This window comes from Nomascus leucogenys, chromosome 21, assembly GCF_006542625.1.
Source record: "Nomascus leucogenys isolate Asia chromosome 21, Asia_NLE_v1, whole genome shotgun sequence".
NCBI lineage: Eukaryota > Metazoa > Chordata > Mammalia > Primates > Hylobatidae > Nomascus > Nomascus leucogenys.
The window spans coordinates 51,216,730-51,231,825 of NC_044401.1; the positions used below are offsets into that span (position 1 = coordinate 51,216,730).

A 15,096-nucleotide genomic window follows, 5' to 3' on the forward strand; every position below is an offset into this window, starting at 1 on the left:
AGGCCTCGGCCCAGTGTTGCTTTTGTTTCTGTTCTGTAAATTGGGTGGAATGGTGCCTGTCCTTGCTTGCTCTGTGGAGTGCTGATGAGTGAAGCACTGTGGGTTTTGAGGTGGTCTGGGTTAGCTTCAAGAAGCTAAATGCTGTACTCATTGGGGTATTGGCATTGTGTGAAGCCTGATGGTCTAGAAGCTGATTTTCATAATATCTGTATTCTTAAAACTACAACTGTCCATAAGTATTTGTTTGCAAAATGCGTATGTCCAAGGTGGGTAGTAGTACTGCTGAGGAAACTGAAACTCAGAGGTTAAGGAATTTACCTAATTTACATAACCAGTAAGAGTTAGAACTGGAATTCAAACCCATGTTTGGTTGTCCAAATCCCATGTTCTTTTCTCTTTACAGTTAGGGTGAAAAGAATTATACTGTGGCCTTATCTAAGATGCTACAGATTTTAGCCAGTACATGCATACAACCCTGAAGGATAGCTGGTTGATCACTGTCTGAGCTGGGGACATCTTGATGTATTGGTTCTCTAGCTGGTGACTTAACCCTATTAGATTACAGGATTTCTATCATATCATTAGCAAAAGAGGGGGAAAAAAAAAAGTAAAATTTCTTATTCTGTTTAAGGGAAAGAAACCTTCCAAGGAGAAATTGACTGCGGATCCGGGAGGCTCCTCAGAAACTTCCAGCCAAGTTCTAGAAAACCACACCAAACCAAAGACCAGCAAAGGAACCAAACAAGAGGAAACCTTTGCTAAGGGCACCTGCAAGCCAAGTGCCAAAGGGAAGAGGAACAAGGGAGGCAGAAAGAAACGGAGGAAGCCCTCCTCCAGTGAGGAAGATGAGGGCCCAGGAGACAAGCAGGAGAAGGCAACCCAGCGACGTCCGCATGGCCGGGAGCGGCGGGTGGCCTCCAGGGTGTCTTATAAAGAGGAGAGTGGGAGTGATGAGGCTGGCAGTGGCTCTGATTTTGAGCTTTCCAGTGGAGAAGCCTCTGATCCCTCTGATGAGGATTCCGAACCTGGCCCTCCAAAGCAGAGGAAGGCCCCCGCTCCTCAGAGGACAAAGGCTGGGTCCAAGAGTGCCTCCAGGACCCAACATGGGAGCCATCATAAGGACCCAAGCTTGCCAGCGGCATCCTCAAGCTCTTCAAGCAGTAAAAGAGGCAAGAAAATGTCCAGCGATGGTGAGAAGGCAGAAAAAAGAAGCATAGCTGGTATAGACCAGTGGCTAGAGGTGTTCTGTGAGCAGGAGGAAAAGTGGATATGTGTAGACTGTGTGCACGGCGTGGTGGGCCAGCCTCTGACCTGTTACAAGTACGCCACCAAGCCCATGACCTATGTGGTGGGCATTGACAGTGACGGCTGGGTCCGAGATGTCACACAGAGGTACGACCCAGCCTGGATGACAGTGACCCGCAAGTGCCGGGTTGATGCCGAGTGGTGGGCCGAGACCCTGAGACCATACCAGAGCCCATTTATGGACAGGGAGAAGAAAGAAGACTTGGAGGTAAGGCCTTGGCTGCCAGGGGCTCCAAGACCCAGTCAGGTTATTAATATTATTCCTGGCCGGGCGTGGTGGCTCACGCCTGTAATCCCAGCACTTTGGGAGGCCGAGGCGGGCAGATCACAAAGTCAGGAGATCGAGACCATCCTGGCTAACACAGTGAAACCCCATCTCTACTAAAAATACAAAAAATTAGCCAGGCGAGGTGGCAGGTGCCTGTAGTCCCAGTTACTCAGGAGGCTGAGGCAGGAGAATGGTGTGAACCCCGGAGGGCGGAGCCTGCAGTGAGCCGAGATCGCGCCACTGCACTCCAGCCTGGGCGACAGCGAGACTCGTCTCAATAAATAAATAAATAAATAAATAAATAAATAAATAAATAAATAAATAAAATTATTCCTGTTTTTGAGCACCTTACATATGCCCAGCACTATGTTGGGTGTTTTTAATGGGTTGTCTCATTTAATTGTCACAGCCATATAAAGCTGGGACAGTTGCTGCCTTAATTTTAGTGCAAAAAGTCATGGAGTTGAAAGATGAACTGCCGCGGTGTTTGAGCCCAGGTCTGTGTGGCTTTGGAGCCTGTATACTTTTAGTTATTGCCCAGTTATAAATTTGGAGCTTTAAAATAATTTATGCAAGTAATATAACTCAGACTGAGTGAAGGAAGGAATAACCCATGAATATATTCTCCCCCCTCCCCCATCATGCGTGAATGTAAAGATGCATGTGCAAACACCCCTCATACATAGAACACTCACCTCCTGAGAAAGAGGGGTCTCGGAATGAGACAGTATCTTCAGTCTATTGAGAAGGCAGACCGGGAGGCAGAGACTTCTAGAACATAACAGCTATGTCACTTGATCCTAGAACCAGCACTGACACCAGGAAGAGTGCCCGAGCCGCCTGTGTGTACGGCAGTGGTGGTGTTGGGTGGAGCTTGCCATTTCTACACAGGAACATGCCCAGATTTGTCGCAGGTTTATTTCCAATCACTCAGGATAGGTAAATTGCAGATTTATTAATCATTTCCTATAGGAGTGCAATGCATCCCATATTGAGTGTTTGCTCCAGGGGTGTTTTTGGTTCATTTTACTTAGTAATGACAGGTTAAGTGGAAATTATGCAGATGATATCGTAACTAACCTACCTAAAGCTCAGTGGAAGCTGAACGTGCAGCGTCCTCTCCTCAGCAACTCCACATTGCCAGTCCTTACTAGTCTGTTTGGGTTTTTGAAGTGATGCCGAGGGCAAGCCTTAGAGAGCCTGGTGAACAGGGTGACTTACAGCAGTGAATTGCCTACTGAGAAATGAGCAATCTTAGAGAAGGGCAGAGAGAACACTGTCATAGTGGACGAAGAGAAAAGTCGCAGGGTGAGAACCACTGCTCTCAATTTCCTGTGAGAGCAGGCAGGTAAGCTCACGCTCTAGAAGAGGATTGTCCCTTTGAAATAAGACCTTCTTACTGAAGAGCACTGTGTGTTTTTCTTCCTTGCAGACCTTTAACAGAGCAGGCACTGATCTGCTGGGGCTGGGTTAGGTGTCTAAGCATTCAAATAGGTTAGACAACTTTTTGAAGTTGCCACAAGCCACAGATTTATTTGATTCTTTATAGCTTTTAATTGATCTGTAACCGACTTACTGGCTGGGGTTACAGATGTGATGTTACAAAACCATTAGTGTTCATGAAACCTTGGCTCCACCATCTGTTGTCAGAACAAGTTAGTCTAAGGATCATCTCCCTCGAACTTCATTTCCTCTTCTAAATAACATGCTCAACCTTGTCTGTCTGGCCTTTGCAGTTTCAGGCAAAACACATGGACCAGCCTTTGCCCACTGCCATTGGCTTATATAAGAACCACCCTCTGTATGCCCTGAAGCGGCATCTCCTGAAATATGAGGCCATCTATCCCGAGACAGCTGCCATCCTTGGGTATTGTCGTGGAGAAGCGGTCTACTCCAGGTGCGTGAGGCAGCCTGGTTGGCCTCAGGGGCTTCCCGATGGCGTGGGATTAGCAGCCTTCTTCCTAGGCAAGGGGTGCTGATGGGAGCTCATCTGACTGGACAGCATTCTCGGGCTGAGCCAGTGTGCGTGTGCTGTGTGTGTGTGATGTGTAGGAGAGAAGAAGATTGGAAAATTAAAACGGATTAAAAGAATGGCAGGGGAAAAAACAGTTACAAGGGAAAAGAAAATACAAAGTAGGAAAAATAAAATTTAAGATAGGGCAGTATAAAACACACCCCACAAATATAAGTCAAAAACATACAAAAGGAAGGAATAAAGGATTTGATTATGAAAGTTAAAAGTGAGTGGATTTTTCATGGCTACAGAGCCCTGTTTGGGATGAAAAAGTTCTGGAAATGGATGGTGGTAATGGTTGTACAATGCTGTGAATGGACCTAATGCCACTGAACTACACACTTAAAAATGGTTAAAATGGGCCGGGTGCAGTGGCTCACGCTTGTAATCCCAGGACTTTGGGAGGCCGAGGCAGGCAGATCACGAGGTCAGGAGATCGAGACCATCCTGGCTAACATGGTGAAACCCCGTCTCTAGTAAAAATACAAAAAATTAGCCAGGTGTGGTGTCGGGTGCCTGTAGTCCCAGCTACTCGGAGAGGCTGAGGCAGGAGAATGGCGTGAACGCAGGAGGCGGAGCTTGCAGTGAGCCAAGATCGCGCCACTGCACTCCAGCCTGGGTGACAGAGCGAGACTCTGTATTAAAAAAAAATGGTTAAAATGGTGTATTTTATGTGACTGTTTTATACCACAGTAAAAAGAAATAGCTAAAAAAAAGTGGAATAAGAGCAAAAAACGAATAAAAAATATATAAAATTAAAATTGAAAAATGTTAATACAATTTTGAGGTAAGAAAAAATAGAAACAGGAATTTTGAGAAATGAGAATAAAAAGCAAGTAAAATAAGTGATTTTAAAAGACATGGGATGTACAAGACCAAGAAATAGGAGATGTTCTTAATAAATGAGAAAACAGGAAGGTACAGAAAAGAGAAAAAGGAAGCGTAGGAAACCCACTTGAGAGTGGGTGATTTGAGTCCTCCCACTGGGGATGACTTCCTGCTTGTCAGCCCCCCATGGGTGTCATACTGGACCCTCTCTTCAGGGCTCTGCCCTGTCTTGGAGCTTTCTGTTTGATGTCGGGGGGCATGACACCCTGGGCAGGGGCAGGGCTTTGCTGTTCTGGGACTTTAGCACCCAGCAGTCAAAGGCAGCAGGCAAAGGCAGCAGGGGGCCTGGGCTGCCCTCATAGAGGCTTCCTCTAGAGTATGTATGGGTAGTCGGGAGAAGTTGGGAAGAGAATGCCAGCGTCATCCAGAGGCACCATGTCAGTGATAGAAGGAAGCATTAGAGGTGCGTATTTATTGATTTATTGTGGTAAAATATATGTAACATAAAATTTACCATCTCAACCATTTTTTAAGTGTATAGCCTACAGCATTAAGCACATTCACACTGTCATCCAGCCATCACCACCATCCATCTCTGGATTTCTTTTCCTCTTCCCAAACCAAAACTCCCCATTCCCCTTCTCCAGCCCTGCACCCACCATTCTCCCTTCTGTCTCTGAGTGTGCCTACTATAGGGACCCATGTAGGTGGAATCATGTGGTATTTATAGTCACATTGTGACTGGCTTATTTCACTTAGCATAATGGCCTCAGGGTTCATCCATATCGTAGCATGGGTCAGAATTTCCTTCCGTTTTAGGCTGATACTCCGTTGTGTGGGTGGACCACATTTTGCTTGTGCCTTCATCCATCAATGGGCATTTGGCTTGTCTCCACCTTTTGGCTGTTGTGAATTATGCTGCTGTGAACATGGGTGTGCAGACAGCTCTTCAAGATTCTGCTTTCAGTTTTTTGTTTGTTTTTTATGCGTATACCCAGTACAATTACTAGGCCAGATGGTAATTCCCGTCATTTTTTTAGGAACCACCTTACCATTTCCACTGCAGCTGCACCCATTTTACATTTTCACCAACAGTCCACAAGGTCTCCACTTTCTCCACATCCTCACTGACACTTGTTACTTTCTGTGTTTTGGTAATAGCCATTTTAACGGGTGTGAAATGGTTAGAAGTTCACATGTATTCTGAGAGGACTGTGTCCATTTCCCTGCTGTTTTCCTTAGGAAGATGTCCAGATGCTGCCTGTCAACCCCTAAGACCCCTTTTTTACCCGCTCCTGTTTGAAGACCACGACCATGACATAATCACTCCTCTGGGCAGTCAAAGATGTTCCGCCCCCAGTGGGAGCATGAGTGGAGCTTTGAGCTCTGGCAGGTTGGTGCTACTGGCAGAAGCGCTGCTCTGGCACACAGGAAACGTCTGGTCTTCCCAGCAACCATGTGCGGTAGAAAGGATAAGCTCACTGTCCCTAGTTGATAGGTGAGGACACAGATGCTCCTTGACTTAGGATGAGGTTGGATACCCATTAACCCATTGGAAGCTGAAAACAGGACATCCTAAGTTGAGAATGCATTTAATATACCTAACCTGCCAAACCTAACCGGACCTCATGTAGGTGGAATCATACGGTATTTATGGTCATTTTGTGACTGGCTTATTTCACTTAGCATAAAGTCCTCAAGGTTCACTCCTGTTTTATGTAGCATAAGTCATAGCTTAGCCGAACCTCCCTTAAACGTGCTGACAACACATTAGCCTACAGTTGGGTACAGCTGTCTAACACAAAGCCTGTAATGAAGTATTGAATATCTCATGTAATTTATTGAATACTGAAAATGAAAAAGAGAATGGTTGTATGGGTACTTGAGGTACAGTTTCTCCTGAGTGCATATTGCTTTTGCATCATCATAAAGTTGAAAAATCTTGAATCAAACCACTGGACTTTGGGGACTGTGTCTGTACTGAGGCTCAGGAAGGTAAAGTGACTTGTCCAGATGGCCCAGCCAGGAAGTGGCACAGGCAAGGTTCAACCTCCATCCATTGTGCTGTGCTGAAATTCAGCCTTAGATTCCCCTGTGGGTAAGGGCCTGAACCTGCACTAGGAGGAAATGGGGTGCCCTTGCTCGTTGGAGCCGCTCTCTGGATAGAGTGAAGGGGTGCAAACTAACGAGATGGGCGTGCCTTATTAAAGTTGGCTTGGCAAGGGAGGGGTTGAGCCTCATTGGAAAGTAGATTTGCACGTCTTTGGTGAGCTCTTAGCTCTGGAGGAAGAGTGAAGCCAGAGGATCTTTGCCTGCAGGAATCATTTGACTGTTTCATGTGCGTGTGTCTTGATTCTGTGATAGCTTGTTAGCTTATTATAGTTGGTTTCTCTGCAGCCTTCCTTTGGGTTCACTGTTCCTTCCTCTGGACACTTCCCTCCCCCACATGGTGTTAACAGCAGATCAGAGCCTCAGCAGGTGCTTGCTTGGTGGAGGTAGTAAATGTGAGTAACTGTGCCTGCACACAGCGGCCTTTACCCCATCCTGATAGGCTGCAGCTGGAGCTCTCACAGGCTCTGGACAGCAGAGAAGAAAACCTATGAAGGGAAGGAGTGGTGGAAGCAAGGCACGAAGGCTGCAGAGTAACTCCATGCAGATTAGGGTTTGTAAGTGGACACATCCCCCAAAAGACAGGCAGTCCACATTCAAGGCTGTTTGCCTAGCACAGCTCCTCTGGGCCCCCTAGGAGCCCGGCCTGCTCCAGGGTGGCAGAACCTGAGGAGGGAGCCTGCAGGGCCACGCTCTCACTGTCCTGCATTCCCGCAGTGGGGCTGTGGACTGAGTTTGCCTTTGTGTCCTGTGTTGGTTCCGCAGGGATTGTGTGCACACTCTGCATTCCAGAGACACGTGGCTGAAGAAAGCAAGAGTGGTGAGGCTTGGAGAAGTACCCTACAAGGTAACTGGAGCTGGGGGGTCCCTGCGGGGAGTGGTGACGCAGGACTATAGCTGAGTGAGAGAGCCGGGGGCAGAGAAGTGATGATGAGGAGCCTCGCAGTCCTGCCCGGGATCCTGATCAGAAATGTCTCACTTTCCCGGCTTGAGCAGGATTCAAGGAGGAGAGAAACATTTAAATTGTCTTATTAATAAGACATTTGTAAGAAATGGATCTTCCAAAACACAAAAGAAATCTAGGCTAAAAAGTAGGCCTCAGACTCCTGTTGTGAGTTCACAGGTTCTACAGGTTGGAATTGAGTTACTGGGTGGTCCTGGGAGGTCAAAGCCCTGCTTTATAGCAGCACGTTCTCCAGTCAGATTGCCTTTCTGTTTGGCAGTTCACTGAGCATTTTGCATGTGTGTGATCTCTCTTGCCTCAAAAGCCATAGGAATTGGCATTATGATGCCCATTTTACAGATGAGAAAACTGAAGCTCAGGGCAAGTGACTTGTCCAAGTCTCCAGTTAGAAAAATGGCAGAGCAGAATCCAGGTGAGAATCCCAGGCTCTGCCTTAAAGCCAGCGCTGCTTTCACACTGTGCTGCGGCACTGTTAGGCCTGTTGCCCTTGAGGAACACGAACCAAGCGAGGTCCCACAGAGACTATTCGCAGGACACACAGCTCAGTACAACCAGCAGAGTGCAGTGGCTGATCGCAGAGACCATTTACTTCTCGTCAGACCCCAAGAGTCCTTGGGGGTTGGTTGCAAGACTCCAGGAAGCTGAGTAGGGAGTGGAGGGAGGGGCCTCTGCTTAGTGGGAAGGGCTGCAGGCACTGGTTGCAGTCACTGCAGCAGCAGGCTGGAGTGTGTGATGCCCCCTGCCCGGGCCTGCAGGGCTGCTGAGGATTTTCTCTGCACCATCTCACCTGTCTTTCATGCTGGAACCAGCATAGCACTGTCCAGTTGAAATGTAACATGAGCTACACATTTAAATTTTTTAGTAGCTACATTAAAAACCAAAAACAGGTGGAATTTTAACATTAATATATATAAATGTTCTATGTTATATATGTGTGTGTGTATATATATATATATCCAGATATATCTAAAATACTATTTCAGCAGTAAGAAATATTTTAAAGTGTTAATGAGATATTTAAATCCATTTTGTTCCTAAGTCTCTGTAATCCTCTGTGTATTTGACTTTCTGTACCTCAGTTCAGACCAGCCACATTTCAGGTGTGCAGTGGCCACATGTGACTGGTGGCTGTCATGGTAGCACACAGTTCTGGAATAATCTCAAATCTCTCAAATTCACCCCTTGTTCTGATCCCCACCACCCCAGCTCCTGCCTCAGTATCTTTTGCTTGGGCAACAGCCACAGCCTCCTTCCCAGCCTGAATCCATTCCCCCATCAGTCACTAGGCTCTTTCTGTGCATCTTGGCCATCCTTGCCCCACCCTGGCCAGCGCCTTTAGTCCAAGTCCCGCACCCTCCCCATGGTGTACAGTGATGTTCTGGTGCTCACTGCCTCTGCATTCCAGAGGACTTCAGAGGCCCCAGGTCCCAGTGTTCTCCCACCTCTGTGCCCTGTGGGGTCCAGCCCTGTTCTCTTGGGCAACCCCTTGCCCCTTTAAGCCTCTGCTCAGGTGGGACCTGTTCTGAGCAGCCTTTCTTGCCTCCACTGTCCTCAGGGCTGGGCAAGGGCTTGCCTCTGAGCTCCCATTCCACCCTGTACTCTTCATGCTGAGTTGTAGCTGTATCTCTTCCTCTGCAGGAGCCTGAGCTCCTAAGAGCAAAGACTGTCCCCATTCCATCCGTCCTTCATGACTGGGTCATGGCCTGGTCTCCAAGAGATCCCAGTGGAAGTTTACTGAACAGTGCTGGGTGAATGGCTTCTCAGAAAGGGATGGTTGTCAAAACTCAGAGTCCCTCAGTCCCTGAAGTGGTGACAGAGAGGGTGCGCCCAGAGACCGTGGCAGGAACGGACATGAGAGCTCGCAGGCCACCCCCAACCTGGGGAATGGTTTTTCACATTTTTAAAGGGTTATAAGAATGAGAAGAATAAACAATATGTGATGGAGGCCACGCTTGACCCTTTACAGAACAAGCTTTTGGGCCCCTGCACTAGAGGAAGTCTGTATGCTGAGGCCCAGGGGCCAGCCCTCAGCCGCACGCCCATGCCTGACTCCTCTAAGAGTTACGTGACTCTGTCCTTGCCGGTCCTGCGCCCCTCTCACCACTTCACTCCCCAGGGAAGATCTTGGCCTTGTCCACTGCATGCTGTTGGGGAGCACACTGGGGGTCCTGAACTGTCAGTGCTTTCCAGGGCGTGTGAACAGACATAGGTTATATGTTGAGACACAGGCTCTACTGATGGACAGTTACCTGAATTGTAAATCCTGGTTCTTGTCACCAGCCATCGGCTCTTAAGTGACTTTGTGTCTCAGTCACTGCTATGAGTGATGACAGCACAGAATATAGGCTAGTGGATGAAAATGCGGGCTCTGGCCTTTATGAGCTGTGTGACTTTAGGCAAATCATTTACCCCATCTGTGTTGTTCATTTGTAAAATGGAGACAATAATAAGACCTACATTGTGGGTTTGTTGAAAAAATTAAATAAGTTAATAACATATAAAGCACTAAAGATAGGCTGGGCACAGTGGCTCATGCCTGTAATTCCAGCACTTTGGGAGGCCAAGGCAGGTGGATCGTTTGAGACCAGCCAGGCCAATATAGTGACACCCCATCTCTACCAAAAATATAAAAATTAGCTGGGCATGGTGGTGGGTACCTGTAGTCCCAGCTACTCAGGAGACAGGCACGAGAATCACTTGAATCCAGGAGGTGGAGGTTGCAGTGAGCTGAGATGACACCAGGGCACTCCAGCCTGGGCAACACTCCGTCTCAGAGGGAAAAAAACAAAACAAAACAAAAAAACACTGAGAATAGTGTCTGGGACAGAGAACACTCCATAAATGTTAGCTAGTGCTTGTAGTAAGAAAAGGAGAGCAGCCGGGCACGGTGGCTCACACCTGTAATCCCAGCCCTTTGGGAGGTTGAGGCTAGTGGATCACCTGAGGTCGGGAGTTCGAGACCATCCTGGCCAACATGGTGAAACCCCCGTCTCTACTAAAAATACAAAAATTAGCCGGGCGTGGCAGCGGGCGCCTGTAGTCCCAGCTACTCGGGAGGCTGAGGCAGGAGAATTGCTTGAACCCAGGAGGCAGAGGTTGCAGTGAGCCAAGATTGCACCACTGTACTCCAGCCTGGGCGACAGAGAGAGACGCCATCTCAAAAAAAAAAAGGGAGAAAAAGCACCCCAACTGGTAGGCATGTTGTGAGGGTTCACCAGGTACGAGGCATGCAGCACTGAGCATGGTGCCTGGCCCGGTGCTGAGGAACTGGACGCTTTTGTTGTAAACTGTGGCCGTGTCCTCTGGTGCAGATGGTGAAAGGCTTTTCCAACCGTGCTCGGAAAGCCCGACTTGCTGAGCCCCAGCTGCGAGAAGAAAATGACCTGGGCCTGTTTGGCTACTGGCAGACAGAGGAGTATCAGCCCCCCGTGGCCGTGGACGGGAAGGTAAGGGCAGCATCAGAAGGGCTCAGGACCAGGCTGCCTTGTTCCCCTGCTGGCCAAATCCTGACATGCTCACCCACCACAGGTGCCCCGGAACGAGTTTGGGAATGTGTACCTCTTCCTGCCCAGCATGATGCCTATTGGCTGTGTCCAGCTGAACCTGCCCAATCTACACCGCGTGGCCCGCAAGCTGGACATCGACTGTGTCCAGGCCATCACTGGCTTTGATTTCCATGGCGGCTACTCCCATCCTGTGTGCGTGAGGGTCCTTTGATGGAGGCTAAACAGAGGGATGGGGAGGGGTGGCTCCAGAGATGGGGATGGAAAGCTGGCATGGGGCTGCTGGGAGTTGAGGCCTGGTGGCTTCAATTTTCAGGATGTTACACTGGATTTGCAAAGTCAGTGCTTTACCAATTCTGGCTTCCCTCCAGAGGGAACAGAGCCAGTGAAACTAGCATCCTAATGCTGGATTAAAACATTCTTCCCAGGTTCAGGGACTCACAGGCTAGTGAGCAGAAAACAGTCAGCATCCTTCCTGGGCAGCTGCCTGGTTAGTGAGCTCTGTTCTGTGATGGGTGAGGCTGGATAGGGGCTTTCACCCCAGCTTTCTTAAGCAGAGTCTGGGGAGGAAGAGGCAGTGCCAGTTTCCACAGGCCTGCCTTCTGCACAGAGGGTGTGGGACACTGGCTGACCTGGGACATCCTTCAGGACCCCTGGTGCTCAGATGTGGCCCACTGTCTTCCGCAAACCGGGGAGGGAGGAGAAGCAGAGCAGGCAGCAGGCTCAAGGGTTGACATCGCGTTGTGTCCCCACAGGACTGATGGATACATCGTCTGCGAGGAATTCAAAGACGTGCTCCTGACTGCCTGGGAAAATGAGCAGGCAATCATTGAAAAGAAGGAGAAGGAGGTAAGTGCATAGGCAGGACTGAGGGACAGCAGAAGCGGGAAGCAACACTCAGCGGGTGGCCTCTTCCCTCCCCAGGCCGCCTCTGTGTGCTCCCAGGCTCTTCCCAGCCCTCTGACATCATGGCAGGCACCTGAGGGAGCAAGCACTGAATACAGCAGGCTCCTGCCCACCCCACAGACTCACTGTTACTGTCCCTGAGGACCCTGGGTCCGGGCTCTGGGGTCTGCTGCCCCTGCTGCCCACACCTGCCTCTGTCTTGAATCGCCTGTGTCCAGATTCTGGAAGACCTCACCCACTAAAGATTTTGGAGTCAGTAACGATTAAAAAGTTGTCTGTTTTTGTGGCTTTCAGGTATAGTATATCACTTTGTAAATCAGATCAATTTTTTGGAAGTGAGACTTGGTGTGAAGGACAGGCTATATCTTAAAAGTGGTGTATACATCTGTCTTTGTGTTCAGTTTCCATCTTAATATTTTTCCTGAAAATGTCAGTGCTTAACACTTTTCTCCCACTTCATTTTTGCCTGCAGAAAAGGGAGAAGCGGGCTCTAGGGAACTGGAAGCTGCTGGCCAAAGGTCTGCTCATCAGGGAGAGGCTGAAGCGTCGCTACGGGCCCAAGGTCAGTGCAGGTTCTTTGCAGAGAAGACAAGCCCAGGGTCAGTTTCTTAGAGATGCAGCTCAGAAAGGCCTGGCCCAGATTCTGCCCCAGCATCAAGTCAGGGATAGCTTTGTGTTAGGACACCTCAGTCTTCTGTCTCTAAGGCTGCTTGTTTTTACCTTGTTGGGAGAGGTGTCCCTGGAGTGAGGCCTCAGCTGGCTCTTCTGCCCCAAGCAGAAGAGGACACTGTCCCAGTGTCCCTGTTTCTACTGTCCGCATGAACGATGCCATGGGTCTGATTTGGTGCTGAACACATAGGGAGGGCCAAGTGTCCTGCATTTGGTGCACCCTTCCGCCTTCCAGTGTTCCCAGTGCCTGTGACCATCCTGCAGGCCTGCAGTGGCCTGCTCAGTACCTCTCTCACAGCACCTGCCATGTGCCTGGCCAGGCTTGGACACAGGTGTGAATTTGACATGCAGCCCTCAAGGGGGCCCCTCCCTGGGGAAGACGGACCCTAGGCCCAGTTACATGGTGTAGTCAGTGCTGTGTCAGACACAGCAGAAACTGCTCTGGCATGTTTTGTTCCCTCTCTCCAACCTTCTGTTCTGCCTGTTTGCCTTTCAACATTTTTTTTATCACGCTCCTCATTCCATCCCTCTGGTGGAGAAAAGCCCTTCATCTGGCTTTATGTTCTGACCAGCTCCTTGCCGCCTTCTCCATCCAAACCCTCCCCAGCCATCCCAGCTGGCAGGGAGTGCCGCCTCAGATCTTAGGGCTCCGAGGGCTGAACTGTGCATCTTGCCCGTTCAAGACATCATGTGCTTTTGTCCAGAAATGAGGTAGCATGCAAGGCACGAATCACAGGCACCCCAGATGAGGCAGTGTGCTCCTAGAGGGCAGCTTCCTGCCCAGCCATCATCCTTGTGTCCCCCAGCACTCAGCTCATAGCAGGTGCTCCAGTGTCTGCTTGGATGCACCCCAGGCTGGGAAGGCTCAGTAAGAAGGGTCTGGGCTCTCTCCCCGCCCTGTCCCATGCCCTTGTCCTCCCAGAGTTACACAGCTTAGGGCAGGCTGAGAACTTGCTGCCTCTTCATGGGGCTTCCTGGTATCTGATTACTGACCCTCGCCTGTGTCCTCCCACCACTGCCACCTGTCCAGAGTGAGGCAGCAGCTCCCCACACAGATGCAGGAGGTGGACTCTCTTCTGATGAAGAGGAGGGGACCAGCTCTCAAGCAGAAGCGGCCAGGATACTGGCTGCCTCCTGGCCTCAAAACCGAGAAGATGAAGAAAAGCAGAAGCTGAAGGGTGGGCCCAAGAAGACCAAAAGGGAAAAGAAGGCAGCAGCTTCCCACCTGTTCCCATTTGAGAAGCTGTGAGCTGAGCGCCTACTAGAGGGGCACCCACCACTTGCTGCTGCCCCGCTACAGGTCCCACAGCTGCCCCGGGCATGCCCAGCCCCCGGTGATGGGGGCTTCTCCGCTGAGAAGGCAAACTGAGGCCGCATGCACTGAGGCGGGGTCAGGGGAGACGAGGCCAAGCTGAGGAGGTGCTGCAGGTCCCGTCTGGCCCCAGCCCTTGTCACATTCACCCAGGGTGAAGCCTTCAAAGCTTTTTGCTACCAAAGCCCACTCACTCTTTGAGCTACAGAACACTTTGCCAGGAGATACTCTCCTGCCTCCTAGACCTGTTCTTTCCATCTTTAGAAACATCAGTTTTTATATGGAGATTTCTGGATGGTGGTGCATCCATGAATGCGCTGATCGTTTCTTCCAGTTAGAGTCTTCATCTGTCCGACAAGTTCACTCGCCTCGGTTGCGGACCTAGGACCCTTTCTCTGCAGGCCACTTACCTTCCCCGGAATCAGGCTTACTAATGCTGCCCTCGCTGCCTCTTTGCAGTAGGGGAGAGAGCAGAGAAGTACAGGTCATCTGCTGGGATCTAGTTTTCCAAGTAACATTTTTTGGTGGCAGAAGCCTAAAAAAAGAGCTAAAATCAGGAAAGGAAAGGAAAGGAAAAATACGAATTGAAAATTAAGGAAATGTTAGTAAAATAGATCAGTGTTAAACTAGATTCTATTCATTACTAGATAAAATGTATAAAGCTCTGTACTAAGGAGAAATAACTTTTATAACATTTTGAGAAAAAAATAAAGCATTTATCTAAAGATTTGGCTCTATATTTTCTTTCAGATTTTTTTTTTTTAAAGAAGGGGTCTTACTGTCTTGCACAGGCTGGACTCCTGGGCTTGAGTGGTCTTCCTGAGGGCTTTACCTCAGCTGGCCCTCACAACCACCGTGTGTGGTAGAAAGGCATTATTCAGGAAACAGTCCCAGCTCCTCAGGACTGCAGGCACCCACACACCACTGCCTGTGCTCAGCTTTTCAGATTTATATCGGTAAGAACACCCAGGTGACAGAGCAATTTATTCTTATGTTGAGACAGCATGAAAGATTCCATTTTGTTTTCATGGAGGCTGGGAATTCATTACATATGGATTTTTTTCTGTATTTAGTGAAGAGATCTTAATCTTTGAGAGGAGCCATTAAAAATCGGAGTCACTTTTATCCAAGGGAAACAAACAAAACACTTGGGTTATGACTCATATGTGGCAAGAGGCTGGCTGGAACCTCTTGTTAACAAGAGAAACAGACTGAGGT

At 49.1% G+C, this 15,096-nt stretch overlaps 1 protein-coding gene across 2 annotated transcripts in view; it reads left to right on the top strand.

The window, feature by feature from the left end:
- Positions 1-14,603, top strand: part of XPC (XPC complex subunit, DNA damage recognition and repair factor) — a 33,847-nt gene extending 19,244 nt beyond the window's left edge. Inside the window, exons 9-16 of one of the 2 annotated variants that reach the window (XR_004027528.1) lie at positions 632-1,513; positions 3,310-3,470; positions 7,290-7,371; positions 10,800-10,934; positions 11,017-11,186; positions 11,747-11,840; positions 11,916-12,459; positions 13,597-14,603. Coding sequence is in view for 1 of the 2 variants with exons in the window: in XM_030801629.1 (XP_030657489.1) it covers positions 632-1,513; positions 3,310-3,470; positions 7,290-7,371; positions 10,800-10,934; positions 11,017-11,186; positions 11,747-11,840; positions 12,370-12,459; positions 13,597-13,815 (1,833 nt within the window). In the remaining variant the exon portion in view is untranslated. The remainder of the gene's footprint in view (positions 1-631; positions 1,514-3,309; positions 3,471-7,289; positions 7,372-10,799; positions 10,935-11,016; positions 11,187-11,746; positions 11,841-11,915; positions 12,460-13,596) is intronic. The other variant, XM_030801629.1, reaches the window with a different exon arrangement.
- Positions 14,604-15,096: the final 493 nt, after the last annotated feature.